This window comes from Anguilla anguilla, chromosome 9, assembly GCF_013347855.1.
Source record: "Anguilla anguilla isolate fAngAng1 chromosome 9, fAngAng1.pri, whole genome shotgun sequence".
Taxonomy (NCBI): Eukaryota; Metazoa; Chordata; class Actinopteri; order Anguilliformes; family Anguillidae; genus Anguilla; species Anguilla anguilla.
In genome coordinates, this window is record NC_049209.1 from 22,538,509 (window position 1) to 22,564,472 (window position 25,964).

General features: G+C 46.9%; 1 protein-coding gene across 8 annotated transcripts in view; it reads left to right on the forward strand.

Moving 5' to 3' along the window:
• Positions 1–3,045: 3,045 nt before the first annotated feature.
• Positions 3,046–25,964, forward strand: part of robo3 (roundabout, axon guidance receptor, homolog 3 (Drosophila)) — a 133,794-nt gene continuing 110,875 nt past the window's right edge. For 4 of the 8 annotated variants that reach the window (XM_035435037.1, XM_035435039.1, XM_035435038.1 and 1 more), the window contains exon 1: positions 3,046–3,726. In XM_035435037.1, coding sequence (XP_035290928.1) covers positions 3,567–3,726 — 160 coding nt within the window. In that variant the 5' untranslated portion in view covers positions 3,046–3,566. The remainder of the gene's footprint in view (positions 3,727–25,964) is intronic. The other 4 variants (XM_035435040.1, XM_035435042.1, XM_035435044.1 and 1 more) reach the window with 2 other exon arrangements.

Consider the following 25,964-nt stretch of genomic DNA (forward strand, 5'->3'; position numbering starts at 1 on the left):
GCTCCGCATCGATTTGCGTACGTGCTCCCGCTGCGATGCGCGAAGGATCCAGCTCCCTCTTCACCGGGGTCCGAGAGAGAGGAGACCTCCTCCGTCCGGGAGGCTCGGGCACATTTTGAGAAAAATCTTAGAGAAACCACTCTGAAAACCAACTCCAAGAACACCCACTCTAATAACCCACTCTGATAACTTACTCCAAGTACTCACCCCGAGAATCAACTTTGAAAACCCACTCAGAAACCCCTCTGTGATAACCCCCTCTGGAAACCCACTATGATAACCCACTCCGGAAACCCACTTTGATAAGCCACTGATAACCAACTTTGAGCATCCACTCCAATAATCCTCTCCAATAACCCACTCCGAGAACCAGCTCTGACAACCCATTCCGATAACCCTTTCCAATAACCCACTCCGGAAACCCCACAGTGGTAATCAGCTGTGAGCGCCCACTCCGAGGGGGTCTGAGACTGTGGAGGCGGCAGTGGCAGACCTTGCGGTGGCTTTGTCAGTCCCGGTCAATGGTCTCTGCTTTGGTGACAGATGCCATGACAAAGGCACAGACGGTCCGTGTCTATTTCTGAAGGGTGCCGCCCTGACACTCACCAGGACATATGCATGTACGTCCCACCCCCCCAAAAAAAGCACTTGTCTCCTTAGTGCGCCCTCCCCAATGTCACTTCACTGCCCTTCATTGCCTCATTGTCACTTCTGTAGGGGGGGGGGGGGGGTGTTAGGGAGTCCTTAGCACAGTTTGTGAAAATGTAAAGAATAAGCACAATAGATACAATGCAAAGTAGACCTTATGAATGCGGTGATCTCACTGGCCGTGTCAGTGAGCTGGGCGGAGATGGGCAGTGATGACATCATGTGCCGCGTCATATCATTGTTACATTCATCTGTTCTCCAGTGTTTAACTTTGGATTTACTATTGTCTGTGAATAGGTACCTTTTTGGCAAAGACCACCTCAGTCTCATACATGGTTGTAGCAATCATGGAATCTGCTCAGCTCTCCTTGCTAGGTTGTGAGTCTCTTGAAGCTCATTCTTGTCGGATAATGTGGAATTGGTGACCTTCGCGATACCTCAGGAAAGTGCTTGCGATTCCATCTCTCTCTCTCTCTCCCTCTCCCTCTCTCTCTCTCTCTCCCTCTCTCAGAAAATGAGTTCTGAGATTGTGAAAGTCTCGCCTCGGAAGCCGAGGATGGCAGAAAAACGTGGTGGCGTGCCATCGAGAGGAAGACCACCGGCTCTGCGAGAGATTGCGGCGAGCCTGAAGAGCGGCGTCGGCTCGGTGTAATCACACGCGGCTCGTTTGGGCGAGGGGGAGGGGGGGGGGGGGGGGGGGGCGAGTGTTCCTTCAAAGTCTCTCACCTCTGCTGATAATGAATGCATGGCTTTCCGTCTCACAGCCTGTTCTGAACACAGACAAAACCTTCATGGGTCTGCATAAGGCACTGAGCTTCTGTTACGGGGTGGGGGGTGGAGGTGGGGAGCGCGCCTAAATATCGATCGATTGATCGGGGGCGGGGGAGCCCCCGTACCGCCGTGCTGGTGTCGGGACGTTAGCGCGGGACGGTCCCGCGCTGAATTTACGGGCTCAGCTGCCTCATGAATGTAAGACCCCCGAAAATGAAGCGGGGCGCAGAACGTGCTCCCCGAGCGCATGACGCCAGGGTCGTCACGCCGGCTTTGCGGGCGGGGACGACCCCCATTGTCCCAAAACATCCCGGGACGCCGCGCTAATGGCTGTCACGCTGAGCCCGTCAGACGGGCTTCCCAAAAGCGCACGTGATTGCTCGGAAGCCCCGCCTCACGTGCACGCGTGCGTGCACACGCGCCACACACAAACACGCACGTGCACGTGCGCCTTCCACACACCCCGTCCCGAAATATTTAAACGTGCCGTCAGAATGACATCACTGACCTGGTCCATAGATCAAGGGCTGTTCGTCTTTTTCGGGGGACAATTAAAACAAATCCCTGCATTAGACATACTATAATTCTCAGTTTAAAATGTTTGCCAAGTTTATTCTTGCTGGTCACGAGACTAAACCAAACTTTGTTTGTTTAATTAGAGCCCACCTACCATGCTAACAATAATATTGAGGAGCAAAATTGTAACACTTCTGATTCAGTCCACGTTGAAAATAACAAAAAACCTCAAAGCATCAAAGTAAATATGGCATGATGCAGAAACAGCGAGGAAAAGTTGCAATGGATGAAGAACTTGAAGTTTTTTTTTCTGAAGTTGACTGCTATTTTTATCGCCTTGAAGAGAAGTTTATTGCCTTGTTCTTTGATTTATCCTTGCGCCCCTATTAAGAACTGACTTTTGTAGCTGACTGGCCAGTCTCCACCACGGACCTCCATTTATGGTCTGTATATCAGCCTGGAAGACACAGATGCCAAATGAAATATTAATCATAACAAATATAAGACTTAGGGTGGTATGGTGTCAGTCATTAAAGTTGATCGAGAAGCTGCAAGAAAAATCAATTTGTCTCAAGGAGTTGTTTTAAAACTGAGGCCTTTCATAAATATTTCACACACGATCCGCTGCAGGATTGATTATTTTTGAGCATTTCTGACCGCGGTGCACTAGTGCAGGATTCCGGCACCTTGGACGTTATTGAAACATCTTCGGCTGAGGCGGTAGCTGATGACAGCCGTTTGTACCGCTTCATGTTTGTGTGTGTAAGGGCATGCACGCGTGCGTGAGCCCGTGTGTACGCGTGTCCGTGCGCCGTCTGATCATGTGTCTGCGTGCGTGCGTGTGATAGACAGCGACAGTGTACATCTCCTCTCCTGCCTGCCTCCAGGGATGATTATTAATCCAATAATTAAACATTTATTGCCAACAGCACCTGCTCTCTCTCTCTCTGCTCAAGCCCTTGGGGACCCCATCACACGATTCCAGGAAGCTTGAGTATGGAGAGAGAGGAGGGAGGGAGGGAGGGAGGGAGCGAGAGAGAGAGAGAGAGAGAGGGTGACAGAGTGAGGGAGGGAGGGAGGGGGAAAAAAAGAGCAGCGATTCCAAAGGGTCATCAGATAGCTGGATTCTTTCACACCAGCTAGGTGTTTTGTGTGGATGGCGTGTGAAGTTATGTGAGCTCAGGACAATAGGAGGAGAAGGAGAAGAATCGCTCACGTTCTGGGGGCGAGAAGGATAGAAGAACACAAGACTGCATCCCCCCTGCTTCCCCTGAAACCACACCCCCCCCCCCCCCGGCAAGACCCCGTGGAGCCTGACCATCAATGGGAGAAAAAACCAAAAAGTTTCCGCTGTCTTTTACCTCTTATCCTGGGACTTTCAGATTTTTCCCCCAGTTTTTTCATTTTATTTACACACAAAAAATCAGGACGGAACTGCGCTGAATTGCCTGTGATTCCAGCTCTGGATCGGACGATCAAAATCTATTGCAAGTGGACAGCCCTGCAGATCTTTGAGAGAGGAAGTGAGAGAGCCAGCAAGTCGGAGAGAGAGAGAGAGAGAGAGAGAGAGAGAGAGAGAGAGAGACGGAGAGGGACGGCAGGGCTGCAGAGGCGGCGTACTCTGGGGCGAGATGTTGCGCTACCTGATCAAAACTCTGCTCCAGATGAACCTCTTCACCGACTCCATGGGCAGGGATGTCTCCAACGGCACAGACCTGCTCTTCAACTTCACCTCCCTGCCCTCCTTCAACGCCTCCTTCCTGGACCTGGGCAACTTCACCAGCTTTAACGGTGAGTGGCGTCTTTGTGCTTGTCTTCATCTTTGTGCTCGATGTTTGAGTTTGTGTTGATCTTTGTGTTTGCATTTGAGTTTGTGTTTTTATTTGTGGGTTCAGCCCAGAGTTCATTCTTGTTTCTCCTGCCAGTTGGGTCTTTAATACTCTTTTTGGGGGGAAAAAAATATATTCTTTTTGACATTTCCAAAAAAAATGACAAAAAAAAAAAAAAAAACAGTGTCCTGTGTCTGTTTCAGCCTTAAAACGTCCTTGTGACTCTGAAAAGTTGTCTTTTCAGTGGGCATAAATGTCAGAGATGCTTTCCAAAAGTTTTCACTGGTTTATTTGTGTCGTTGGTTTTCTGTTCTGCTGCGTGTTGTGTTTGCTGCCATTTTCCTGGAATCCGTTCAACTGCTTCCCTGTTATCTGGGGAAAATCATTTGTGTTTTTCATTCATTCACTTAGTGTGCTCTGATTTTTCCATTTCTTTCTGGAAGGCATACTTCGCTCAAAACACTTTGTTATAGGCTAGTTAAATCATAAAAATGACCAATGGCGCATATGTTTTGATTGATTGAACAACAGAACGTCATCGTTAAACTGTGCCTTCTTGCATGTAATGATTCTTTATACTTTTTTGTGTTGAGCTGCTCAGTCAGGAAATTGATTTGTGTAAAGACTGCAGTCTGTGCCAGTCTCAGGAGGGGTGCCTACCGACTCAATCAAAGAGCGCCCCTCAAACGCTTGAGCTCCCGTCCTTCACACAAGCGTTTATTAATGTAAATAATGAGAAGTATGTTTCACCCCCACTATTTTGCAGTGAATTTTTTTTTTTCAAAAGGCCAGAAAACTGACATATCCATCTTAACTTTTGATAAGATAAATTGTTTTATATTAGAGAGAGTGGATTGTAAGGTCAACTAATTAAAATATTGCTCGGGCATTATCTTGAGTGGCCCTAGTAGACGCTATTGTGGAAGCTGAATCATTCTGTGATTTGTGTGTTTGCTCGTGTGTGTCTGTGGTACGTGCATCTCGAGGAAACGTGTGAAAAGCTTCCCTGGACAGTCAGCTGATGAATAGACAGACTGCTGTGTTGTTTAGAAGCTGTTGGAAGAGGAGAGAAAGCTATACGCCAGGTTAGCGATGTGAGAATGCTGCTGAATATTTGCTCAAGTCTTCTTTTTGCTTGCGTTCCAATAAGTGTGTTTTTGGCTGCTTTGAGGGAGAGAGAGTGAGATTGTGTGTGTGTGTGTGTGTGTGTGTGTGTGTGCGTGTGTGTATGCTTACATGCACGCATGTATCAGTGGTGTGTTTTTTTTTCTTGAGTGTGTGTGTATATATATGCATGTGAGCATATCCGTGTGCATACTGTATGTATGTGTGCATATTGTACGTGTGTGTGTGAGTATGTCCGTGTGTGTGCGAATATGTTCGTGTGCATATGTGTGTGTGTGTGTGTGTGTGTGTGTGCGTGTGCATGTGTATGTGTATGTGTATGTGAGCGCACAGCAGCCAGTTTGGCAGTGTGTATAATGGAAGCACCATGTTGTGCTCTCCTCCTCACGCTGGGTAAGGATGACAGCATAGGGATATTGGGTAGGGGGTGTAATGTGAGGGAGATTATTTCACCTGCATGCCATTTAATGAGCTCTCATGCTCTTTCTGTATGTCATAGAGCTCAAATCAATGCTCCATGCTCTCAAAGAAGAGGCGTTCATATTCAGACATTCAAGGATACAATCTCTTTGGTTATTGACCCTCTTTCTATTTTTATATTCATTTTTCAACTAATATAATCCAGCGTTGCAGAGTTCAAGAGGATGTTTTACATTTTATTATGCATGAGTAGATTATCACTTTTTCATTGTGACGCCCTGACGTGATTACTGCACGGACATAAATGTGCTCCGTTCTTTCTGCACTACCTGTCTGCCCTTCATTCTTTCTGTTCTTTTCCTTCTTCTCTTTCATTCTTTTCTTCTCTCGCCAGCATGAGAGATCTGATTGTTTAATTCTGGGCGGACCCTTTTGAAGCGGCCTGGATTCACAGCTTGTCATTGGCGATGTATGGAGCTGCACAGTCAGGGAGAAAAGTTGTGCGGCCGTTCAGGGAGGGAGGGGGGAGTCGAGGCTCTCTTTGAAAGGACGGCACGTGGGAGGTTAATTTGCTTTGGAAACGCGGGGCAGATAAGCTGCTTATCTCGGCGGTGGGACGGTATTGATGATGCTGACGCCGAAGATCTTGGCGAGCTCTTTCCCTTTCGTCAACGGGGGCTGCCGATGCTGCACCATGGGGGCGGGGCGGGGTGGGGTGGGGGGTGGGGGGGGGGGGCGCAGGTTTTACGCCACGCCAGGGGTACGTGTTCGCGTTTATTCGACGAGGCCCGTCCAGGTAGAGCGTTACGATCCTTACCTTGGGATCGCTGTCAGATCAGGGCACATTCACCGATTATCACGTCTGTAATCACACGCGCGCGTCCCGTTGTTGTATTTTTTATTATTGACCTTTGAGCCTGTGAAATGAAGACAGATGGACTATTGATTGCAGCGGGCTGAGCTGATTTTAGCCTGATTGCGGGCTGCAGACGGGAAACGCCGGAGAGGGCAGACCGTCCGCAGGCTGGCAGCTCTGCGGCGTCAGAGAATCTCCGCAGAGCCAGTAACAGAGAGCGGGGCCGATGGCCTTTCTCCAGGGGACAGGCGCAGGAGTCTCTCTGGGTCCTGCTCCTGTGTCCTGGGTCTTTTTTCTGCGTCCGCTCCGAGCGCTGCGGAGATCGAGCGCTTCGGGTCAGTCCGCAGAAGTGCCGGTGTCAAGCTCCATACTTTTGAAATAAGCGACTGGCTACCGGGGTCCCCACTGGGAACCAATCAAATGGTGTGAGTGTGTGTGTCTTTGGAGGAGGAGGAGGGGGGGAGGGGGTTGAGAGTAAATCTATGAAATAACTAATCCATGAAGTGAGAGATAATTCACACTGACAGAGTGAATACAGGGCCTCTGGGAGTTAGGCAGTTAATTCATCTTTTTTTTGTCCGAGGCATCATGCCGGGTGGAGGGTGGAGGTAGCTATAGTTACAATGGAGTGCCGTGAGGTCTGGCTTCGCCGTCACCAGCCGATTACATCTTTCAGTCATTCAGACGCGGGCGGCGGGGGCTTTTCAGCCGCTCCAGTGACATTTTTCACCCTTGGAATTGTCAGTCTTACAATACCATTCGGCAGACCATTGTTGACCTTGATAACCGTCTCCAAGAGCTGAGCGGAGCAAGTGTGCGGTCTCTCCTCGGTCCAGTTCTGCTGAGCTGCGCATTTCTTCAAGAGCAGAGGGGAGCCAATCACAGTCCCCCAAAATTAATTAAAACGGGGACTTCATCTTTACACGGATGGCAGTAGCCGGTTATAATCAGTGCTGCTAGGTGACTAAATGTGACTATGGGGTGTTTGATGGAATCGCTGCAATGTGCCTTTTGAGAATCTTCCACGTATGACTGAAACATGAGGCAGATACGAAATGCACACGGCCGTACTGGCGTGCGATGCGTGAAAATTAAAGGTCTTTATATGTGTGACGTGTTGGCTGGATGAGGGCTGCTTGGATCTGTTCTGTGTGTGTGTGTGTGTGTGCACGGGTGTGTGTGTGTGTGTGCATACATGACTGGGCGAGTGAGATGTCCTCAACCCCAGAATGCGTGAAGCTGTCACATGCTGTCGCTTACTAACAGATCTGAACCAATCATAGTGCTTGTCCAAAATGATTTTCTTTCTTGTTTCTTTCTCATAGTCCCACCCACAGTGGGGCTCGTGAATCCTTGCTCTCTGATATGTGCATTGACATGTATGTGTGTGCATCGTTCAGGGCGGGGCTCGTGTGGCACGGCGGGGCGTGGCAGTGCGTTTGTAATGACCAGGAATTAGGAGCTCCGGTGTCCGTGCTGGGGCTCATTATCGGAGCTCATGCTCAGCTGTTAGCCTGGATGGGGGGAGAGGGGAGGGGGATTTGGGGGACTATTTTTTTAATCCCAGCTCTGTGGGGGCCTAATCCCTTGTTCTCTGTAATTGGCAGTGTTGTTGTTGGGGGCATTGTGTCTATTGTGTGGCGCACGTGCCAAGGGTCTAATCCTTCCCAGCTAATGTGCCTATTTGTCTCCTCATCGAGGTCAAGTGGGCTGCCCGCGCTCTGAATGGCAGCTTTCCTAATGTGTCCTGCGTCGTTCCCCTGGCCCTTTCAAGTCGGGGACCTTATCCCTTTCTCCATTGTTTCTCTTTTTAATAACTTAGCCCAAAATTAGTCAGAAACACTTATTTTTCTACTCCTTTTAGAAGTTCTAACGTGCTGACGAAGCTGGGATCTCCCACAGGTCTTAATTACAGCTCAGCAGACTTATATTGGGGCAAACAAGCAGGCCTTCAGCTGTTATTGTCAGTCTTAATTAGCGCTGAGAGTCAAACATGCCCGCTGGTTTTCTATAGGATAAATTCACATCAGCTTGAGCCACAGTTTAGCCCCACAGTTCAGTGTGTATTTACCTCTTGGCCGGTCTGCCATCGGCTCACTTGGTGAGAGAGACTCTGTCACAGTCATTGCAAGTCCCAGAGGAGCTTACACCTCCACACAGCAAAAGGGTCGCTGTTAATTTAACTCCAACAGAGTTTTTATGAGTCCGACAGGGATCGAATCTACTCTATTAGTCAAATTTACTCCATCGGAGTCGATTTAACACTGAGCGCTTTATTCTGTAGCAGTATGCTCCAAAACAGCCACAGATAATTTAAGGACACAATGTAATTCAGACTGTGTGAATGAATGCCCTGCGCTGTCAGCATCTGTCTTCACGTTACGTTTATTTAGTGAATGCTTTTATCCCAAGCGCCACACAAAAAGTGCGTCTTCTGTCCAGCTCTGTTGCCGTGGTGAGGGGTAGAAACAGGGCAGTGTTTTGCCCCCTCTGCCCCCCTCCTGTGAAGTCCCTGTCCTCCAGGACACTGGGAGCCCTCATTTATTCACTCAAAACGGGAGGCCAGGGATGAATTATTAATGGCACCGTGGAGAGTCTTTCACAAAAACAAAATATGTTTATTCATATGCTGCAGCGCTGCCAGGAAGTGCCCTGTACCCCAATACTGGACCTGCTGGAAAACCTGGCCAGAATCCTGCCCTCTCTCTCTTTCTCTCTTTCCCACTTGCTCTCTCTATTGCCCCCTCTCTTTCGCTTTCTCTCTCTCCTTCTCTTCCCCACTTGCTCTCTCTTGCCCCCTCTCTTTCTCTCTCGCTCTCTCTTTCTCCCCCATTCGCTGTCTCTCTCTCTTTTTCCCTCTTGCCCTCTCTCTCTTTTACTCTCTCTCACCCCCTCTCTCTTTCTTTCACACACACCATCTCTCTCTCACAAACTCTCTTTCAAACACACATACACACACTCTTTTTCTCTCTCACACACACACACACACACACACACACTCTCTCTCTCACACACACACACGCTCTTTCTCTCTCACACACACACACACACACACACACGCTCTTTCTCTCTCACACACACGCGCGCGCACACACACTTCTCACAGACAGCGGCGGTTAGGCGCACGCGGCCATCATTAAAACTGACCTTTTCCAGTATGCGGCCGCCAGCTCTTTAGCGCGGCGGCGCTTTGTAGTGCGTTAGAAAGGGAATGGCTGATTAATAGCGCCGCGCCGCGCGCCGCGGCTCTCCCCGGCTCTCCCCGGCCCTCCCCGGCCCCGGCGCTACGCGACGCGCGGGCTGTCTAAGCCCCCGCCACCTGTGTGCGGCTCTCTCAAAGCCTCTCTCCAGTCTCAGCTCCTCCAGGCTCCTCCACTGCGCCGTGGTCATAGAGCGAAATCGTTGCCCTGTAACGACCTCGCCCGCCAGTCAGGTGACTTGGTCTGACCTGAAGGTTTGCGGGTTTGTGTCCTGTTTGGGGGCATAGCCACTGCACCATTGAGCATTGCATGCAATCCATATGAATTTAGCACATATTCAGCCTTATGAATGTGTGACACTTTATAACTTTGTAACCCAGAGTAGAGAATCTGCAAATAGCATGATATTATTTGTTTTCTCTTTATTAAATCTGGAACAGATCTTGATATTCTACACATGTTTTGCAGTGTGATTTTTTCAGTCTGGGTGGATGATTGGCTTGTTTACATAGCAAGAAAGCCTTGTATCAAGGAAGTAATGTGTGTGTCTAATTTTTTAACAGGACAGTTACTTCTTTGGGGGGGGGGGGGGCACAAACTGCTCTGGAAACTAAAAAAACGTCAAGAAAAGAAACTCAGCTCTGCGTTTCCTTGATCTCCTCTCCTCTCCTTCCTCTTCCTCTTCCTCGCCGGGGCCCATTCCTCGGCACGCTTTCACTGACGGATTCATTCTCCGGCCACTAGGCTATGAATAACATTTCCGAAAAGATATCTGTCGTGTAGCAGCAAATTACTGTCATTTACATTCCTCGCTGTTCGGGGGCCGAGCTTTCCCCCGCTTAATCAGATGGATCGTCTCGTCCCCGCATTCCCCGAGATCCGTCCAGCGCTCGCCGGCTAATCCTGGGTTTTAATATCCCCTCTCCCCGTGATGATATGCAGAATTATGTACATAACAAAATGCGTATGGAAATCAGTATCAATCTGGATCTGCATGTATGACCGTGACTGTCACAAAGGTGAATCTAGGCAGGTGCCAGCGATGGCAGTCTGGCGATGAATTCATATGCAAATGCTTGTTTTTTTTCCCTCCCTTTTTTGTTCCGTCAATGTCTTCAATTTCTCCGAAGATTTACTGTAATACGTATTCCTGGGGATTTGATGGAAGGAGATAATTATTCGTCTCAACTTGTGGCGTCTGTACATCACTCCATGGCAGCCGTGCTTATTTCCACTCCATACACGGGCAGGGGTCTGCAGAGGAAGGGGGTGGGGGTTTGAAAGTTCTTCTTTTGAGGTTGTGTGTTATTATATAGAATTGCGGGATAATCTCCTTTTTATTCCACACTTGCTTTGGGTGCATCCGGAATAAATTAACTGGATTGCTGCTGTGTCCTTCATGCATCACTAAGTAAGGTGTATGTGTGTGTGCATGTATGTGCCTGTAGTTGTGTGTGTGCGTGGGTGCGTGCACGCACATGCGCATGTGTCTGTTTTTGTGTGCATGTGAGTGTGTTTTTGTGTGTGTGAGAGAGAGGGAGAGGGAGACACAGTATCAGAGATAGAAGGCCTCTGGTATGTCAGTGTGATTTTGTGCTCTCTGTAGTCGGACTTATGTATTTTGTTACTCCCTTGCAATGATTTGTAAAGCTGTCAGTCACAGAGACATTCTGATAGAGATCAGGGAAGGAGAGTGTCAGTCTCTCTCTCTCTCCCGAACAGGCACCTGCACGTGCTCATTAACACCAGCGCCACGTTTCTCATCAGCTCCCTCGCGTTAGTGTTGACAGACAGCGCAAAGCCTCGCGCGAGGCAGCGGCGTCTCACCGAAGCCCCGCGTGACGGCCGCGCGCGTCACACGCTCTCCTGCGCGCGGCGCCGTGCCGTCCTCGGCGAACGTGACCTCAGCGCATACCGTTCCGCCGCGCGGGAATCGCTTTAATTGACCTGATTCCGAACGGCCGAACTTCCCGTGTTAAGTCGCGTGTTCCTCCCCGCGGCGCGGTTGGCCCCCGGGGGCCCCAGCAGGGAAATCTGGTAACGAGCGTGAAGTCAATGATCGCCAGGGGTTAAGTGCTCTGATGACGGAGGGGTCAGGGAGCGGGGCGCCGACCCCTGGCCCCAAACGGACACACGCCAGCGGACGCGAGGCCCGCAGTGCGGGGGGAGCGCCTCGGAGCGCCCCCCCCGCGGAGGCCCAGCTCCCCCCCCCCCCCCTATTGTCCACAGCATCTGCTTCCAGCATTGTCATTTTAAACAGCGCTGAGGCTCCTGGCATGTGCACACACGTGTGCACGCATGCATGCCATGGACACGCATACACACGCACGTGCACACATACACACACACACGTGCACACACACGCACACACATACACGCACATGCACACACATACACACTCAATCACATGGCATGCACGTGCATACACATACATGCACACCCAAGCTCACACATGCACAGACACACACACACAAAACTCACTTATGTGCACACACAGACGCATAAATACATACAAATCACAAATACACACAGATACACTCTTGTGGATACATGCACACATTCAAAGACCACATTGAGACATGACTGACTCTTCATTATGTGAGGTCCTCTCTTCTCTTTCTCTGAATTGCTCTTTCTGTCTATTTGTGTCCCTGATAGATTGATTGAATTTATTTCACAAACCCACAATTAATTAAAAACAATTCATTAAACAGAAATAGGACATGAATTTAAAAGAGGGGAATAAGGATAACAGGTTACACAGACCACTTATTTCCATTGTGGTCCTTTGTTGAAGATACATGCAGGTATAAATTCACTTGGGAGCTAAATAATATTGGGGGGGGTGGGGGGGGGGGGTTCTCTACGTCCTTCTATCTCCATGGGCAATCATTTTCATTTTGTCGGCACAATTTTTTTATTCCTTGCGGTTAGCATAGTACTAGCGTTGCCAGAGAATTATCTATGCCCTACCCTAGTCAGGCCATGCATATTCATGCCCACAGTTCTGCACACATGCCTAACAAACCAACCGCTCACTCCATGGCCTTCAGCTGATTTGGAGAGATTGCTTCCTTTGTTCTCACGGCAGATTATCTTTATTGTGTAATACGGACAAAAATATTCATTTATACCCGCGTGTCTACTTTTCTCCTATCGTATTTAGAGCGTAAACTACTTCAGAAATATCCGTATCTCCGTATGTCCGCGCATTGGAACATTAAGCAAAACTAATTCTGCACACACTGAAGATTATGCCATTGTATACCAATGAGGCGCAAAGCTCCGGAACTGTTATTTAATATGTATGTCATTCTCCAGGATTCTAGGCCCCATGACAGAGTTCAGGCGCTTCCTTGATTTATTTAGATTTATTTGGCAGCGATATATTATTGCTGTTCTGGCTGGGGTGTGACGGTCACGGTAGTGTGGCTGTGTGCGAGTATTGATTAATTAGCCCGGACTATTAATGGCTTGCGGACGGCTCGGTGTGGAGTGGCAGTGTGAAAAAGGAGAGGTGGGGAGGGGCTGGAGGCCAGCGCGAACGTGATGAATCACTTTCGCCCTGTGTGCAGTCGAGGGGCCCGTCGAGGAGAACCGCCGGCCAATCAATACGTTTTTCGCAGTTAAAACACTAATTAAGTCATTACAGGGCCAGTCCTGTCAGTCTTGCTACCCAATAACTTACCCCCACCCACCCCACCTCTGGGGAACGAGAGGAGAGCAGGAAATTGCTCCGCGAGTGGCAGCAAAACAGCACTTTTTCACCCCCTTTCAATACTAATGAGGAAAGCGATAACCGTGCCCCGCCATGCAAAGAAACATACGCTGTAATAATAATCTCAATCATAATCACACTCATAATTACAGCGCCGCGGAACGGCAACAACCGTAAACACAGATCGCGGGACAATTCATTATCAAACCATCGACTCGCTGTTTATAGGTGGCGTCACGGGCACTTTATGTCTCCGTGCGCACTCATACTAGATTCCACGTTCAGTCGGAGTTCGAGAAGCAACTGCAGCGTGCTATTCCACTTCCTATTCTTCAGTTGTTTCGAAAAGGTATGGCGCTTTTGGGCATTGAGCCTTAGGAATCGATTTGTTGTAGGAAATCTTGTCTGCTTGCCGGCGGTTTGCTTAAAGGTTAGGATGGCTTCGTTGAGTGAATGCCGAACTGTCTTAATTCTCTCCTGTGAAAAGCCTAACGCCGAACCGGAGTCGGTGGGAAAGGGCACCGTTGCTTCCGCCCTGTAGGTTTGTTACAGGGGCGAGTAGGTACAAAGACCTTTTATTATATTTCTTGACTGCTGACGCTCCTGAGCTGAGTACACGAAGGCTCTAAGTTCCAGACTTCAGACGCTCATTTCTATCACGCTTTGTGTCGTTTTCAGATCGATGGTCTTTTCATTCCCTGCAGGTCTTTAAAAAAAAAGAAAAAGAAAACCTACTCCCGAAAAGGTTGTGCTACGGCTCTGAATTTTAAACCGTTCCCCCAGGCAAAAATGTTTGATCTCTGGGCTGTGCGGTGTAGGCTGTGAAAAAAAGCCCTGTTCCTAATTCCAAGGTGCTGTGATGTATGGAATGAAAGTTCCTAACTGGTGTCAGTGCACTTTTTGACTGACAGCTGGGTTATTATTGCTCTACCAGGCCAATGTTTCCCAATAAGATTAAAAATGGGCGTTCAGTGTTAAAATACAACAGTAATGTAATTAATTGCATAATTCAGTAATGTACCACTTAGCATTACGTTTTATTATTTAAACTATGTCAAATGAATGATGGAACATGGAATATTCAGGAAAGAAATGCACATCTTTTTAGGAATATTGGTTTAGAAAGATCCTTGAAGGTAAAATGACAAGCCAAATGGGCTGAATGGATTACTCTTGCTTATATACTATAATGCACATACTTATATTCTAGATCAGGGCTGCCCTACCCAATTCCTGGAGATCTGCTGTCCTGTAGATTTTCAATCCAGCACTAACAAAACACACCTCATTCAGTAGCTAGAGATCAGCTTTGTGATTCTACGTAGTAGAATCAGGTGTGCCAAATTAGTGTTAAAATTAAAATCTACCGGATGGTTGATCAGCAGGAACAGGGTTTGGTAGCCCTGTTCGAGATGCATCAATGCTAGCTGTTCTCAAGCTGTTTCTAAACTAGCATGAAATTTCCCCAAATATACTATAAATACCATATGAGTTTGCACCCAGCTGCAATCTCTTCATTCTGTGTTATGATGAAGCAAAGCAGCTGTGTTTACTTAGCTGTGTGTGACAACAGGCCATCCATAAAAACACTATTTAAAGTATAACTTTAATGTTACTAAATGATATGATATCATGACAACTGTGGGTGTGCTTGTGACAGGCGGAACAGGCAAGGGGTGGAGACTGCACCCTATCGGATGGTTCATACCGCATTTGGTATGATTCTAGGCAGAGGCATATTGCAGGTTTTCTGTGGATTTATTCTGATGCTAGTACACCCTCGGCCACCAGGTGGTGCAACAAAAAAAATTATCACACAAACAATGGCCACCAGCCACCTGGTGGTGCAACACAAACAATAAGCACATTGGTACAAAATTTATTCTTCCCTCCCATGAACTATTTAAAATAAAATAAAACTAAATAAATAAACCTAAGAGGACAAATTATACTTTTCCATAATACAAGGTGGCATCTGAAGTGAACTTGGAAAACATTACCTTAGGTCAACTGCTGTCACAACAGCACTTTCACCAAACATCACAACATAAATATAAAGTGACAGTTTCACTCTGTATTACACTTAAACAGTTTGTGCAGGGTAGCACATTCAGTTATTTTAAAGGTGGCGCTTGCTCTGTGACTCCTGCGGTACTGGGAAAACCTGGTCCCAGGGAGGTCTTTATTCCAGTGTATAATGGGCAGCGGCCTGCTTGTGTTCAGCTACCACCTGCGTTACCTGCTCCTGTCATGCTAGGGGTGCAGCAATAATAATAATGGCTGGTATTTTATTTATATAGTGCTTTTCTCAAACTCAACGTGCTTTACAATTGGTGGGGGCTTTTTCATCCAGAAGCCTGTTTTCTACAGCACAATGTCCCTATCGCTGCATTTATTTGTTCAAAGGGAAGAGCACCCCCTACTGGCCCACCGACTTTACTTCCAGCAGAACTGAAGTTTTCCCAGGAGGTCTCCTAAATACTAGCCAAGTCCAAACCTGCTTAGCTTCATCCATATAGCAGGAACTGGGTACATGGAGGTATGGCTGCTGGCTTTCCCAGGAGTGGTAGTTTAGGTGGAGAGGACAGGGTATCCAAAGCTGGAAATGGGAGTCCTGGGGGGGTTATTTCACCAGATTTGTGGGGTCAGTTGGCAAACATCCAGAAATACTGCACTTTTAATTTGGGAGTCTGTTGGTTTTCATCCATTTTAGGATTTCGCAATCCTGCTTTGTGAAATAACACCCCACTCTCTCACCAGCCCAGTACAATGTGGTCCAATGTGCTCAGGTCTGAAGTAAGGCCATGTGACATTTCACTGAAATCACCCCAGCACTGCCACCTGCCACCTGCCAATACGATGCAGGCAGGGATCTCCATTAAACAGAAGAGCATGTTTTAGAGCAGGCAGCTGTGCGCTATTCTTTGTTCAAATGGAATGGTCCTTCAAATGTCCTGTCATTTTTGTAATTCATAATTCAGAAAACGTAGCAAATTACCCACGCTCCCACTGATAAAAATTTAAATGCTTTGCGCTGTTGCTTAACCACAGTACCTCTTAATGGTTGCATTTGTTTGCGTAGTAAGTAGTACCCAATGTAAGGATGCTGAGGCATTGGGGCAATTTTTTGCAGTTGGTCTATCACCGGTGATACCGTTATTGCATTTTGAGTGTAAATTGCACAGCCCCAGAGAGAGATAAAGCATGCTAAGATATTACCACTTCTCCAGGTTATACAAAGTGCTTGGTTGTATTTTCATTAGTCCAGTTCTACTTCCAACAGTTAAGTTTCATTTTATATGAATGCAGCAGTCATTTTCTTGCCATAAGCGTAACATACACTGCAGCTATGAAAAATATTGTGTAATTTAGGTTTCCCTTTTGTGCCCATTTGCTTCTCCGTGGTCCTTCCCCTATAGTCTCCTATAATTTAGTTTTAATATCCGTGCTTATTCTATACTACAGACTTGTATTTACTCATTGAAGTAGGTCTGTTTGTGTTTTCAGTGTTATTAACATGATTATCTGTGGCATTCTTCACCACGTTACTTTTTATCTTGTATGTTAAGAGTAAGCTGTAATGTTTGATTGAATATGAGGTAGGAAAGTGGCAGCATAAACCCTCCAAAAAAACAAAACAAAAACAAAAGTGTTTCTGTCATTATACAGCGTGGAAATACTATGTTGATGGTCTACAGAAAAAAATACAAATTCAGACAAACATCGTTCACTTTGTAGAATTCATGCATTTAAATTGACACTAGGCTATCCCTTGTCCACAATGTCTGTCCCGGGTCATCTGTATTCATATACGGTGTATCTCTCCTGAGGTGTGAGGTGGAAGACCTGTGGAGTCTTTGTGTCGAATGAAGCCCATTGCCTCAGCGCGCGTTCTCAGCCGTCTCTGCGGCGTATCGGCCACTGTAGGGGGTGCGGAGAGGATGGCGAAGGGGAAGGCTGTGGGCTCTAAGTGAAAACGCTCAAGTGCAAATAATCTAGAGAACCGCGCGGGTCCAGGGCGCCGCGTGTGCCGGACGAAACCGAATTTTCTCGCCGTTTCTATTCTCCCCGGAGCGCAGGCAGCAGAGCCGCCAATTTGGTGTGATTGCGCCGGCCGCATGGCGGGAGGGTGACAGAGCCGGGTGAGTGCTCCCTCTGTCTCTCTCCCTGATAGAAATTTAATAAGTGTATTAGGATTGGCAGCTACACTCTCCGGTCGCCGGGGCTATTAGCATAAAGCTATTTATTAGTCTGATTTCCCAGGCTGAGAGAGCCGCAGTCCTTTTCAGGAAGGGAAGGGGGTGCTGGGGTGCGGGGGGGCGGTAGTGGCGGGTTGCCATGACAGCGTCGGAGGAAGCGGCCGCTGAGAGCAGAACGTGCTGCGGAATTTCCACTGTCCATTTGCGAATGGGGGAGTCTTTCTGTCCGGCGGATACGCGCTGACAGCTGACATTAAACGCAGAAAAGGACGAAGGTGAGATGTTTAACCCGGTTAGTTTCCCCTCAGACATTCCCGAGAATTCACGTGTTGTTTGCAGAACTGACTAGTTTTGTAAGCCTGCTGGGTACCCAGCTCCATTTAAGGCTGCATTAAACATTGTACACGATTTGGATTATAAATAGATAGTACCCCCCGAATTTAGAAGAATATTTGCCGCAAATGTAACCCAAAGTAAATGAGTTGTTCATTGTATTACTCTAGTCACAACCCCATTATAGCGATAGTAAATTAGAATCTGTGTGCTTGCGCATGCACAGCTACCTCATGACCTGAACATAATAAAATATAACAAGAGACGCAGAGCAGATTCCGCACATGAACCCATAAAGTTCAGTGTGTACAGTAAATCTCTGCACATATGCAAGACATTTTAATGTCTCCAGTCCAGAAAATGTCTTCAGTTCTAATATAAAAGGTAAAACCCTGCACACGCTCACATTTCTGGGTGAGATGGTGAAAAATATAGCACATAACATTTATAGCCATATAGCTCTTGGACAGAAACAGAAACGATATCATCCTCTTGTGCATAAAACACCAGAGGACGTGTGATGTTGCGTTGCTTTTAGAACGACCAGCCGCACAAGCCAGTTCTGAAATGAATATATATATATTTTAAATCCAGAAAAGCAAAGTAGTTTGTTGGCTTGTGGGGATGTGATCTGGCTGCCTTTAATAAGATGATTGGTTTGATTGCACGAAGCCAATGTTACCTGAACTCAAGAGGTCGCAATCACCACACATGCACACACGCTCACGAAAACACGCACGCACCTACACACGCACACATGCACTCTCATGTGCACATGTACACGTGCGCACACACATGCACTCCCACGTGCACACACGCGCGTATACACGCAGTTGCAGTCCCTGGCAGTTCTGAATTGGTGTTCTTATTCCAGCCCAACAGCCCGGTGGCAGGTACGGCGAGGTGGGGGGGGGGTGTGTGTGAACAACTCCTGGGGTCCTTGTGCTGAATGGCATTGGCCCCCAGACCCCACCTCTGACTGCACATGCGTGCGTGCGTGCGTGCGGGTGGGTGAGTGCGTGTGTGTGCGTGCCTGTGTGGTTTTAATTAACCTCTCCTCATTTTATTTCTCTGCTTCTCCATTGGTTGGAACGTCCCTCCCCCCTGCTGCAGCTGGCCGTGAGCTCTGTGCTGCGTGTTGCATGCAGCTGGACTGCCTGTGCAGAACAAAGTCAAGGTGAATGTCCATGCTGCGCTTTCGCGTTATTGCAGTGACACAGCGAAAGCAACACATATACCTTTGACATTTGTGAAACTGTCTCAGGAAAGTGTCAGTGCTTTCAGTTCCTCCAATAAGATGGAAGTGGGGGGTGGGGGGGAGGAGAGGAGAGGAGACAGGAGACAGGTCCCTGCAACTGTTTAATGAAAGGGGGGTTTCTATGAAACACATTTGTTCGGAGGGAGCAATGCATATTTGCTTACTTTGATCTGCAAATCGCTTAGAATCTAATGTCGGTTATTGGTGTGCGCGATTACCAGTATGTAAAATCTGGCTTTATTAATTTACTGTGGGATTTTCATTTTACATTTTGCAGTACCACGGTGTCCTGTCTGTTATTCCGTCCTAAATAATGTATAGAATAAATACTGGCTCACCGTTCATAATGTCACATTTCACATATTCATACATTTTTAATGTTTTGATATGAATACTGCCCTGAATAAATACGACATTCGCAATTACTAGGAATGTGCATGAATTTATTCAGCAACACTATCTGTGAATGGTCCTTTGTGAGAGCTGTGTTACTCCTGATAAGCACTACATAAACATACACGTAAATTCCTATGTCAAGATGCACAGATACGCTGTAGCGCACCATATGCCTATCACCTCTGACCCAGCAAATGACCTTATCATGACCTGCCCTGTGGCTTTCCCCTCCGATGAATCTGTTTCGTTTAATCAAATCCCAGGTGTGTGGAAGTGTATATTTCTGGTGTTCCCATCCTGCCCCTGGTTTGCCACAGTACAGTGCGGTTATGTGACACATGACACGGGGAGGAAGTGCTGAAGCCCCAGCCCTCCCGCCTGTAATTGCCATGCAGTTCGCCGCCTCAGTGTACTCCCCCCTGACTCTTTACTTCTCTCGGCCTCATAAGTTATTTATGGCAATCAATAGCACCTGACCTTTCCCTCAGACGCCATGAGCGGGGAGAGGGGGGGGTTAGTGCGGGGCTCTGGGCCTGGAGTTTCAGGGTTCCCCGCAGCCCCCCAGTCTGTGGGAACCATGCGCCCAGGCTGTCTGTTTGACCGCTGCCAGCTCTGTACGTGGTTCCCATGATCTACACTGCTTTCTGACTGTTAGTGATGGCACCGTGTGCAAACAGAGATGGGCTGAGCTACAGTATGCTACTGACAGTTCACTGTTTTAATGTAATCATCAGTCAGGGATGAATGGCTAATTGTAGCTCCACCTGTTACAGCCTTCATGAAGCCACACTCTCCCCTCAGTACTGACTGCTGTAGGCTCTACCATGCTTTCTGCCCCTCTGGCTGCATTCTGCAAGCTGACCAAACCTTTGAGCCTCTGACCAATGCAGATTCTGCTGTGCTTTCTTACCACTCTTACTGTGTTAAATGTTGTGCCTCTTCTCTTTTCTGCAGGTTTAACTGAATCTTTCTACCTCTTACTGCTGCTGTTTGGACTTTGCTTCATTCATATCCACAGAGTCAGTTCTGTGTGGGAACCACACACTGTGTCCCTGACGGTTCTAAGCTGGTCTGTGTTCCTGGCCGTTGCAGGTTTGACCGTGACTCTGACTGCTGCTGGCTTGACCGTGCCTTTCTGTTCCTTCATCATTTTAGGCTGTTCTTGATTCACTCTGAGAGATGAGGTGTGACTCTAGGGTGCTGCTCTGCCTGACTTTTGAAACCCGTGTAGCTTTTGAAAGAGCAAAAAGCAAGTCATTACATTACATTACATTACAGGCATTTAGCAGACGCTCTTATCCAGAGCGACTTACACAACCTTTACATAGCACTTTACATTGTATCCATTTATACAGCTGGATATATACTGAAGCAATGCAGGTTAAGTACCTTGCTCAAGGGTACAACGGCAGTGTCCTTACCCGGGAATCGAACCTGCGACCTTTTGGTTACAAGCCCAGTTCCTTACCCACTGTGCTACACTCCGTCCACATTAAAGTCCAATTAATTATGCGCTCCCAGGGGCTATTCTCTGACACACAGAAGGTTAGCGTGCAATAATCATTTTAACAAGCAAAGCTCATTAATTTGAGGTTTTCTGGGGGAAGCTGGTAAAAAGAGAGCCGAGATAAGTTAGTTCAGCATACCTGGAGCACACCAAATCAACTGTTGCCATGAGACGGTATGTGTATTTATAAAAGATGCTTTTATTCAGGGCGACTTGTAGAAGTGGAGAACTTCAGTGTTTGTCTCAGGATCACCAAGTCACATATTTGCTATGGTGTGTGGTTTTAGTAGTAAAAGCAGACAGTTTTAATTAGGAGACTCTCTTCTGTGAGTTATGTGATTGGTAGTAGTTTACTAAGGCAAATGTTGTCTCATTACAGGAGATTCTGCTGATAAACCAACCGATTAGAACACATCTAGCAACAGCTATGGCTTTGACAGAATTTAAGTGCAACAAGCTGAATATGAATACTTACAGAATACCTATTCTGTAAGTAGAATGTCTAATTTGGTGGCCCTGCCCAGGAGTGTCTGATATTGCAATGTGTAACTTACCTTCCTGTTGCCTCCTGGGTACTTTCAGTGCCCATCTGTATAGCAAAGCAGGCTAAGTTCATGTTAGGAACAGGCTGGCAGTGCCCATTTGTAGAGTAAAGCAGGCTGGGTTTGTGAGGAACAGGCTGGCAGTGCCCATCTGTAGAGTAAAGCAGGCTGGGTTTGTGAGGAACAGGCTGGCAGTGCCCATCTGTATAGTAAAGCAGGCTGGGTTCGTGAGGAACAGGCTGGCAGTGCCCATCTGTAGAGTAAAGCAGGCTGGGTTTGTGAGGAACAGGCTGGCAGTGCCCATCTGTATAGTAAAGCAGGCTGGGTTTGTGAGGAACAGGCTGGCAGTGCCCATCTGTATAGTAAAGCAGGCTGTGTTTGTGAGGAACAGGCTGGCAGTGCCCATCTGTATAGTAAAGCAGGCTGGGTGTGTGTGGAACAGGCTGGCAGTGCCCATCTGTATAGTAAAGCAGGCTGGGTTTGTGAGGAACAGGCTGGCTAACTCAGGTGGAATGCTGTATTAATTTAGCAGAGACACAATGTGTGGGGAGGGAGAATGAATGTGGCAGTGGAATAGCACAGGAGAGGTTCTGTCTGGACTGCAGTCAATAACATGTCCATCGCACTGACAGGCAGGAGATCAGGGACTCTCTGTCAGTACCGCCCCTTCCTATGGTCTACAACTCTATTCCCACACCAACATTATATGTATATAACATTCTGTATACAGCTGCGTGGTCAGGAAAAGGGAGCCTGATTTTCCTCAGGCAGCTTCTTCCTGTAGTTGCAATGATCCACCACAAGAGGGTAGCAATTACCCACTCCCCAATTCCCGGTGTTGTTTTTTTTTTTTTTTACTTAAGCAATGTGTTTCTTTTCTAAAGGTGCATCCAAACAAAGTGAATCGTTTTTTTTTCTCTTTTCTCATCAGTTTGGAATTCCCAGCTGCATTCCTAACACTCATTGTGGTGACCTCTGTGGTGACCTTGTGTGCTCTCCTCTGAAACTTGTGATGTTTGCAGCCGCTTCTCATGCATGATGTAGTCTTCCCGACTGAGTGAAACTCTCCTTTCCCTGGGTGACATTAATGGCGATTGTACTTCTCCACGCGGGGCTGCCAGCCACAGCTGGCACGGACACGGTCCCTGTTTCAGTAACAGAACCATTGGGCCCATGCGTGCAGTAGAGCAAGAAAGGTCCGTCCTAAATTTTTTTTTAAAAAATGCTGTTTTTTTTACTGACATAGAATATATTACAGAAAAGATTCTCTTGAACCAATAATATTTGCGTGCAAGTGTTCACGCATATGGTTCCGATGATGGAATATTCTGTGTGCTAAAATAGGCTGTTTATGGAGTCTTTATATAATGGGTTCTGCAGCAGTGCTCATGTACTCCACTGTAAGTGTCCTAATCAGGATGTGACAGTGATAATTGCCTGTAGGCTCATTTATTCAGTGTTTTGTAGAATACATGACTATAGGCAAAGGTTAATTGGGCATTTAACATTTTGTCCCGTTTCCTTTGATGGTTTGTTGGTGTTCTTGCCACAGTTAATGGCCCACTGGAACAGGCCTCACACCGTGAGCTGGGTGGTGGTGGTGGTGGTGGTGGTGGGGGGGGGGCTTCAATAAATCTGCTCTGTAAATTTCCAAACGAGCAAACTCGGCCTTGAGAGAGAGTTCGCCGGATTTTCAGGCTTGTGATTATTGTCCTATCAAAAGGCGTAGATAACAATTTACCATTTGCAATTTCGGTACTTCAGTGTACAGGAGGTGCATTTTGCATCGTTAGAAAACCTAGTGGTGGATTTCCAGCCATGTTAAATTCACCTCAGGTAGGTTGCTAAGAGACCACCGCCACAGGACGGTCAGGGAAGCATTTGGAAGAAGAGGAAGACTTAACTTATGCACTAGAGATCAGCTATTGTAAGTGTGGCAAGGGAACTAGTTGTAATACTGAAGGTGCACTGGGCTGAAATGGGTCTTTGTGTCGATTGTGCTCTGTGGACAGTCATCTTCCAAGCTGGGTACAGTATTTAAGAGGATGCAGAGCAGAGCTGGGCTGCTAACTACAGGTAACCTTTCTGGGGAGCCCGTCTCAAAGGACTGGCAGCTTTCTCTGGCAATTAGCTCACAATCAACAACAAAAATCATTTACCCTGCTAATTAGGGGCATGCTGAGAGGGGCGTGGGGAGGCCAGGGGCGTGGGGAGGCCAGGGGTGCGCCCCCCCGCTCTCCCCTCCCCCCCGAGGTTTTGCATTTGAAAGGGTGGCAGCGTATACCAGGCGCTTGAAAGGAAATGTCAGGGTCAGAGGCGTCCTCTGATACCTGCTCATCAAAGCAAGGCGTCGCAGGCTGCCATTTCCCAGAAGCCCCTCCCTCCCTCCCTCCCTCCCTCATATTGCACAGACGGGGGGTGGGGGTGGGGGGGGTGGGGGTAGAGGAGATGAGCGCTGTTTCTGCATCCTGACAGAGGTGTGAGTTTGACTCGGGGTGGAGTGGGTGAGGACACGGCGCCATCTAGAGGTTAAATAGTTTACTTGCTGATCTCAGAGGGACAGAGGGAGTGCAAGGGCGGGGGAGGGTTGAAGTCTCTGGGTCTCCACTCAAATGTGTCTTATGAAATCAATTTGTCTTCACATGCAAATGTCTGATATTCTCTCTCTATGCATGAATGGCTGACATCAACTAGTTAATCTGAACTCTGTCATCAATAAAGATGTGTGAAGACACTATTTTGACATCTACTCAAACAACAATTTTTGTGTCTACTATTGATCAACTTTTATATACTTTCACACCACACGGGACATTGTCAAGTTACTCTAGATGTACACAACAATGCCATATTCATATTTGAAATTCATTCCAAGTACCTGTGTGAAAGAGGCTAATTTATTCCTGCCTGTACATTTCAAGGGTCCTGTAACAGCTCTGCACCCCATTTAAAATACTGCCTCTTATTGTTCCCATTTCACTGTCCAACAGATTTGAATCCACTCCATTGGTAACACTGAGAACTTACACTTCTAAATAACTGAGTGAAAAGTGCAGGGTATAAATTATCAGCAAGGTGTGCATGAACATATTCCCCACTGTGTCACTGGCCTCTTTTATAGCCTCAAGAGAGCAATGTAGGCACTGCGAATTAAATCAGCTACTCTTTATAATATAGACATGTGCTCCATGCTACTAGATGTCCCAGTTTAGCCATGGTCTTAATTTTCCATTTAATATGTCGATGATTGAAGACTGAGCACAATAGCTGCAAATGTTTTAAGCTTTGGTTATACAGGGTAGGTTGACTGGGCATATATACTCATTTGCAGCAATACCCTGCTAACCCCCCCCCCCCCCCTCCTCCTCCAAGTAGCCTAACCTGCATGTATTTGGAATAACTAATCACATAAACATTATCAAAAATATATATTAAATGAACATTTCACAGTGATATACTGTCAGTCATAACAAAAAGAAATAAGAAATAAGGTAAGGACTCCTTCTAGTGGTTGACTTGGGAATAATAAAATAATATTGAATGACTGCTGGGTGATTGGTTTTTACTGAGGAATAATGAAAGCAGTAAAGGGACTTGATGGTGATTATGGGGCTTTTCTCCCATTACCGAGAGCAGTCATGGGAACCCAACGGTCTGTGTGCCGTGTTATTTACAGACTGTCTCAGGCTGGCTGCTGCCCTGATTAGCCAGTGATGCAGTGCAAACATGTACTGTTTAAAATGCAAGTTATTAATGACAACACATTTAACCCTTATGTTACAGATTCCCTCTCTCTCCAAGCCCACAGGGAGATTACACTTGCAACAACAACACCAAACCTTCCCTCTTTGTTTCACTTTCCCCACCAGGTACCATCTACTTACATGACCTCATGACAAGAAACATGTACCCCTGATTCATCAGCAGTTACCCTAAACTAGGGTCATTTTTTCATAGGGGCCAGGTGAAAAAAGCTTTATACTTCCACATACATTTCCACATATGTATGAATACGTAACTGTATCACAGACGCAAAAACAAACAAAAAAAACCAAAACACTATACAAATAAAATTGAAGCAACAGAAAAATAAGGAAATCGGCACACAAAATTAATGGGAATGAAGCTGAAAAAGCATAGCTAAAATATAAGCATATATAATTTTGCTTTAGCATACACATGGTGCCTGAAATGGTCCCCATGAGAAAAGCACATATAGTGTGCTACACATCCTAAAAATGATTTTTTAAAACTACATTTCCAGTGGTTGTACTTTAGTTATTATTTTCATATTATGTTTTTTTTTTCTCAAGTGATGTTGTTCCGTATGAAAACCAGCTCTAGCCCGCAATGTGGTGCAATACAGGATAGCGAATGCATCTCTTACCCACTGCAATTCAGTGTAAAAGTAGACAAGGTCAATTCCATATAATGCCACAGCATTGACACACAGTGGTGCCCAACACCTATTGTAGTCTCAAGTAATTTGGTCACATAGAGCTATGAATGCAGAAGCAGAGGCCACGCTAACCAAATTACACTCAGTTATGCTCTAATAATTGTCATTTACATTTATTTAAATTTCAATTTATATCAGTCATATTTAATTATATATATGAGGGTGTGCCAAATGTTTCAACTGATGA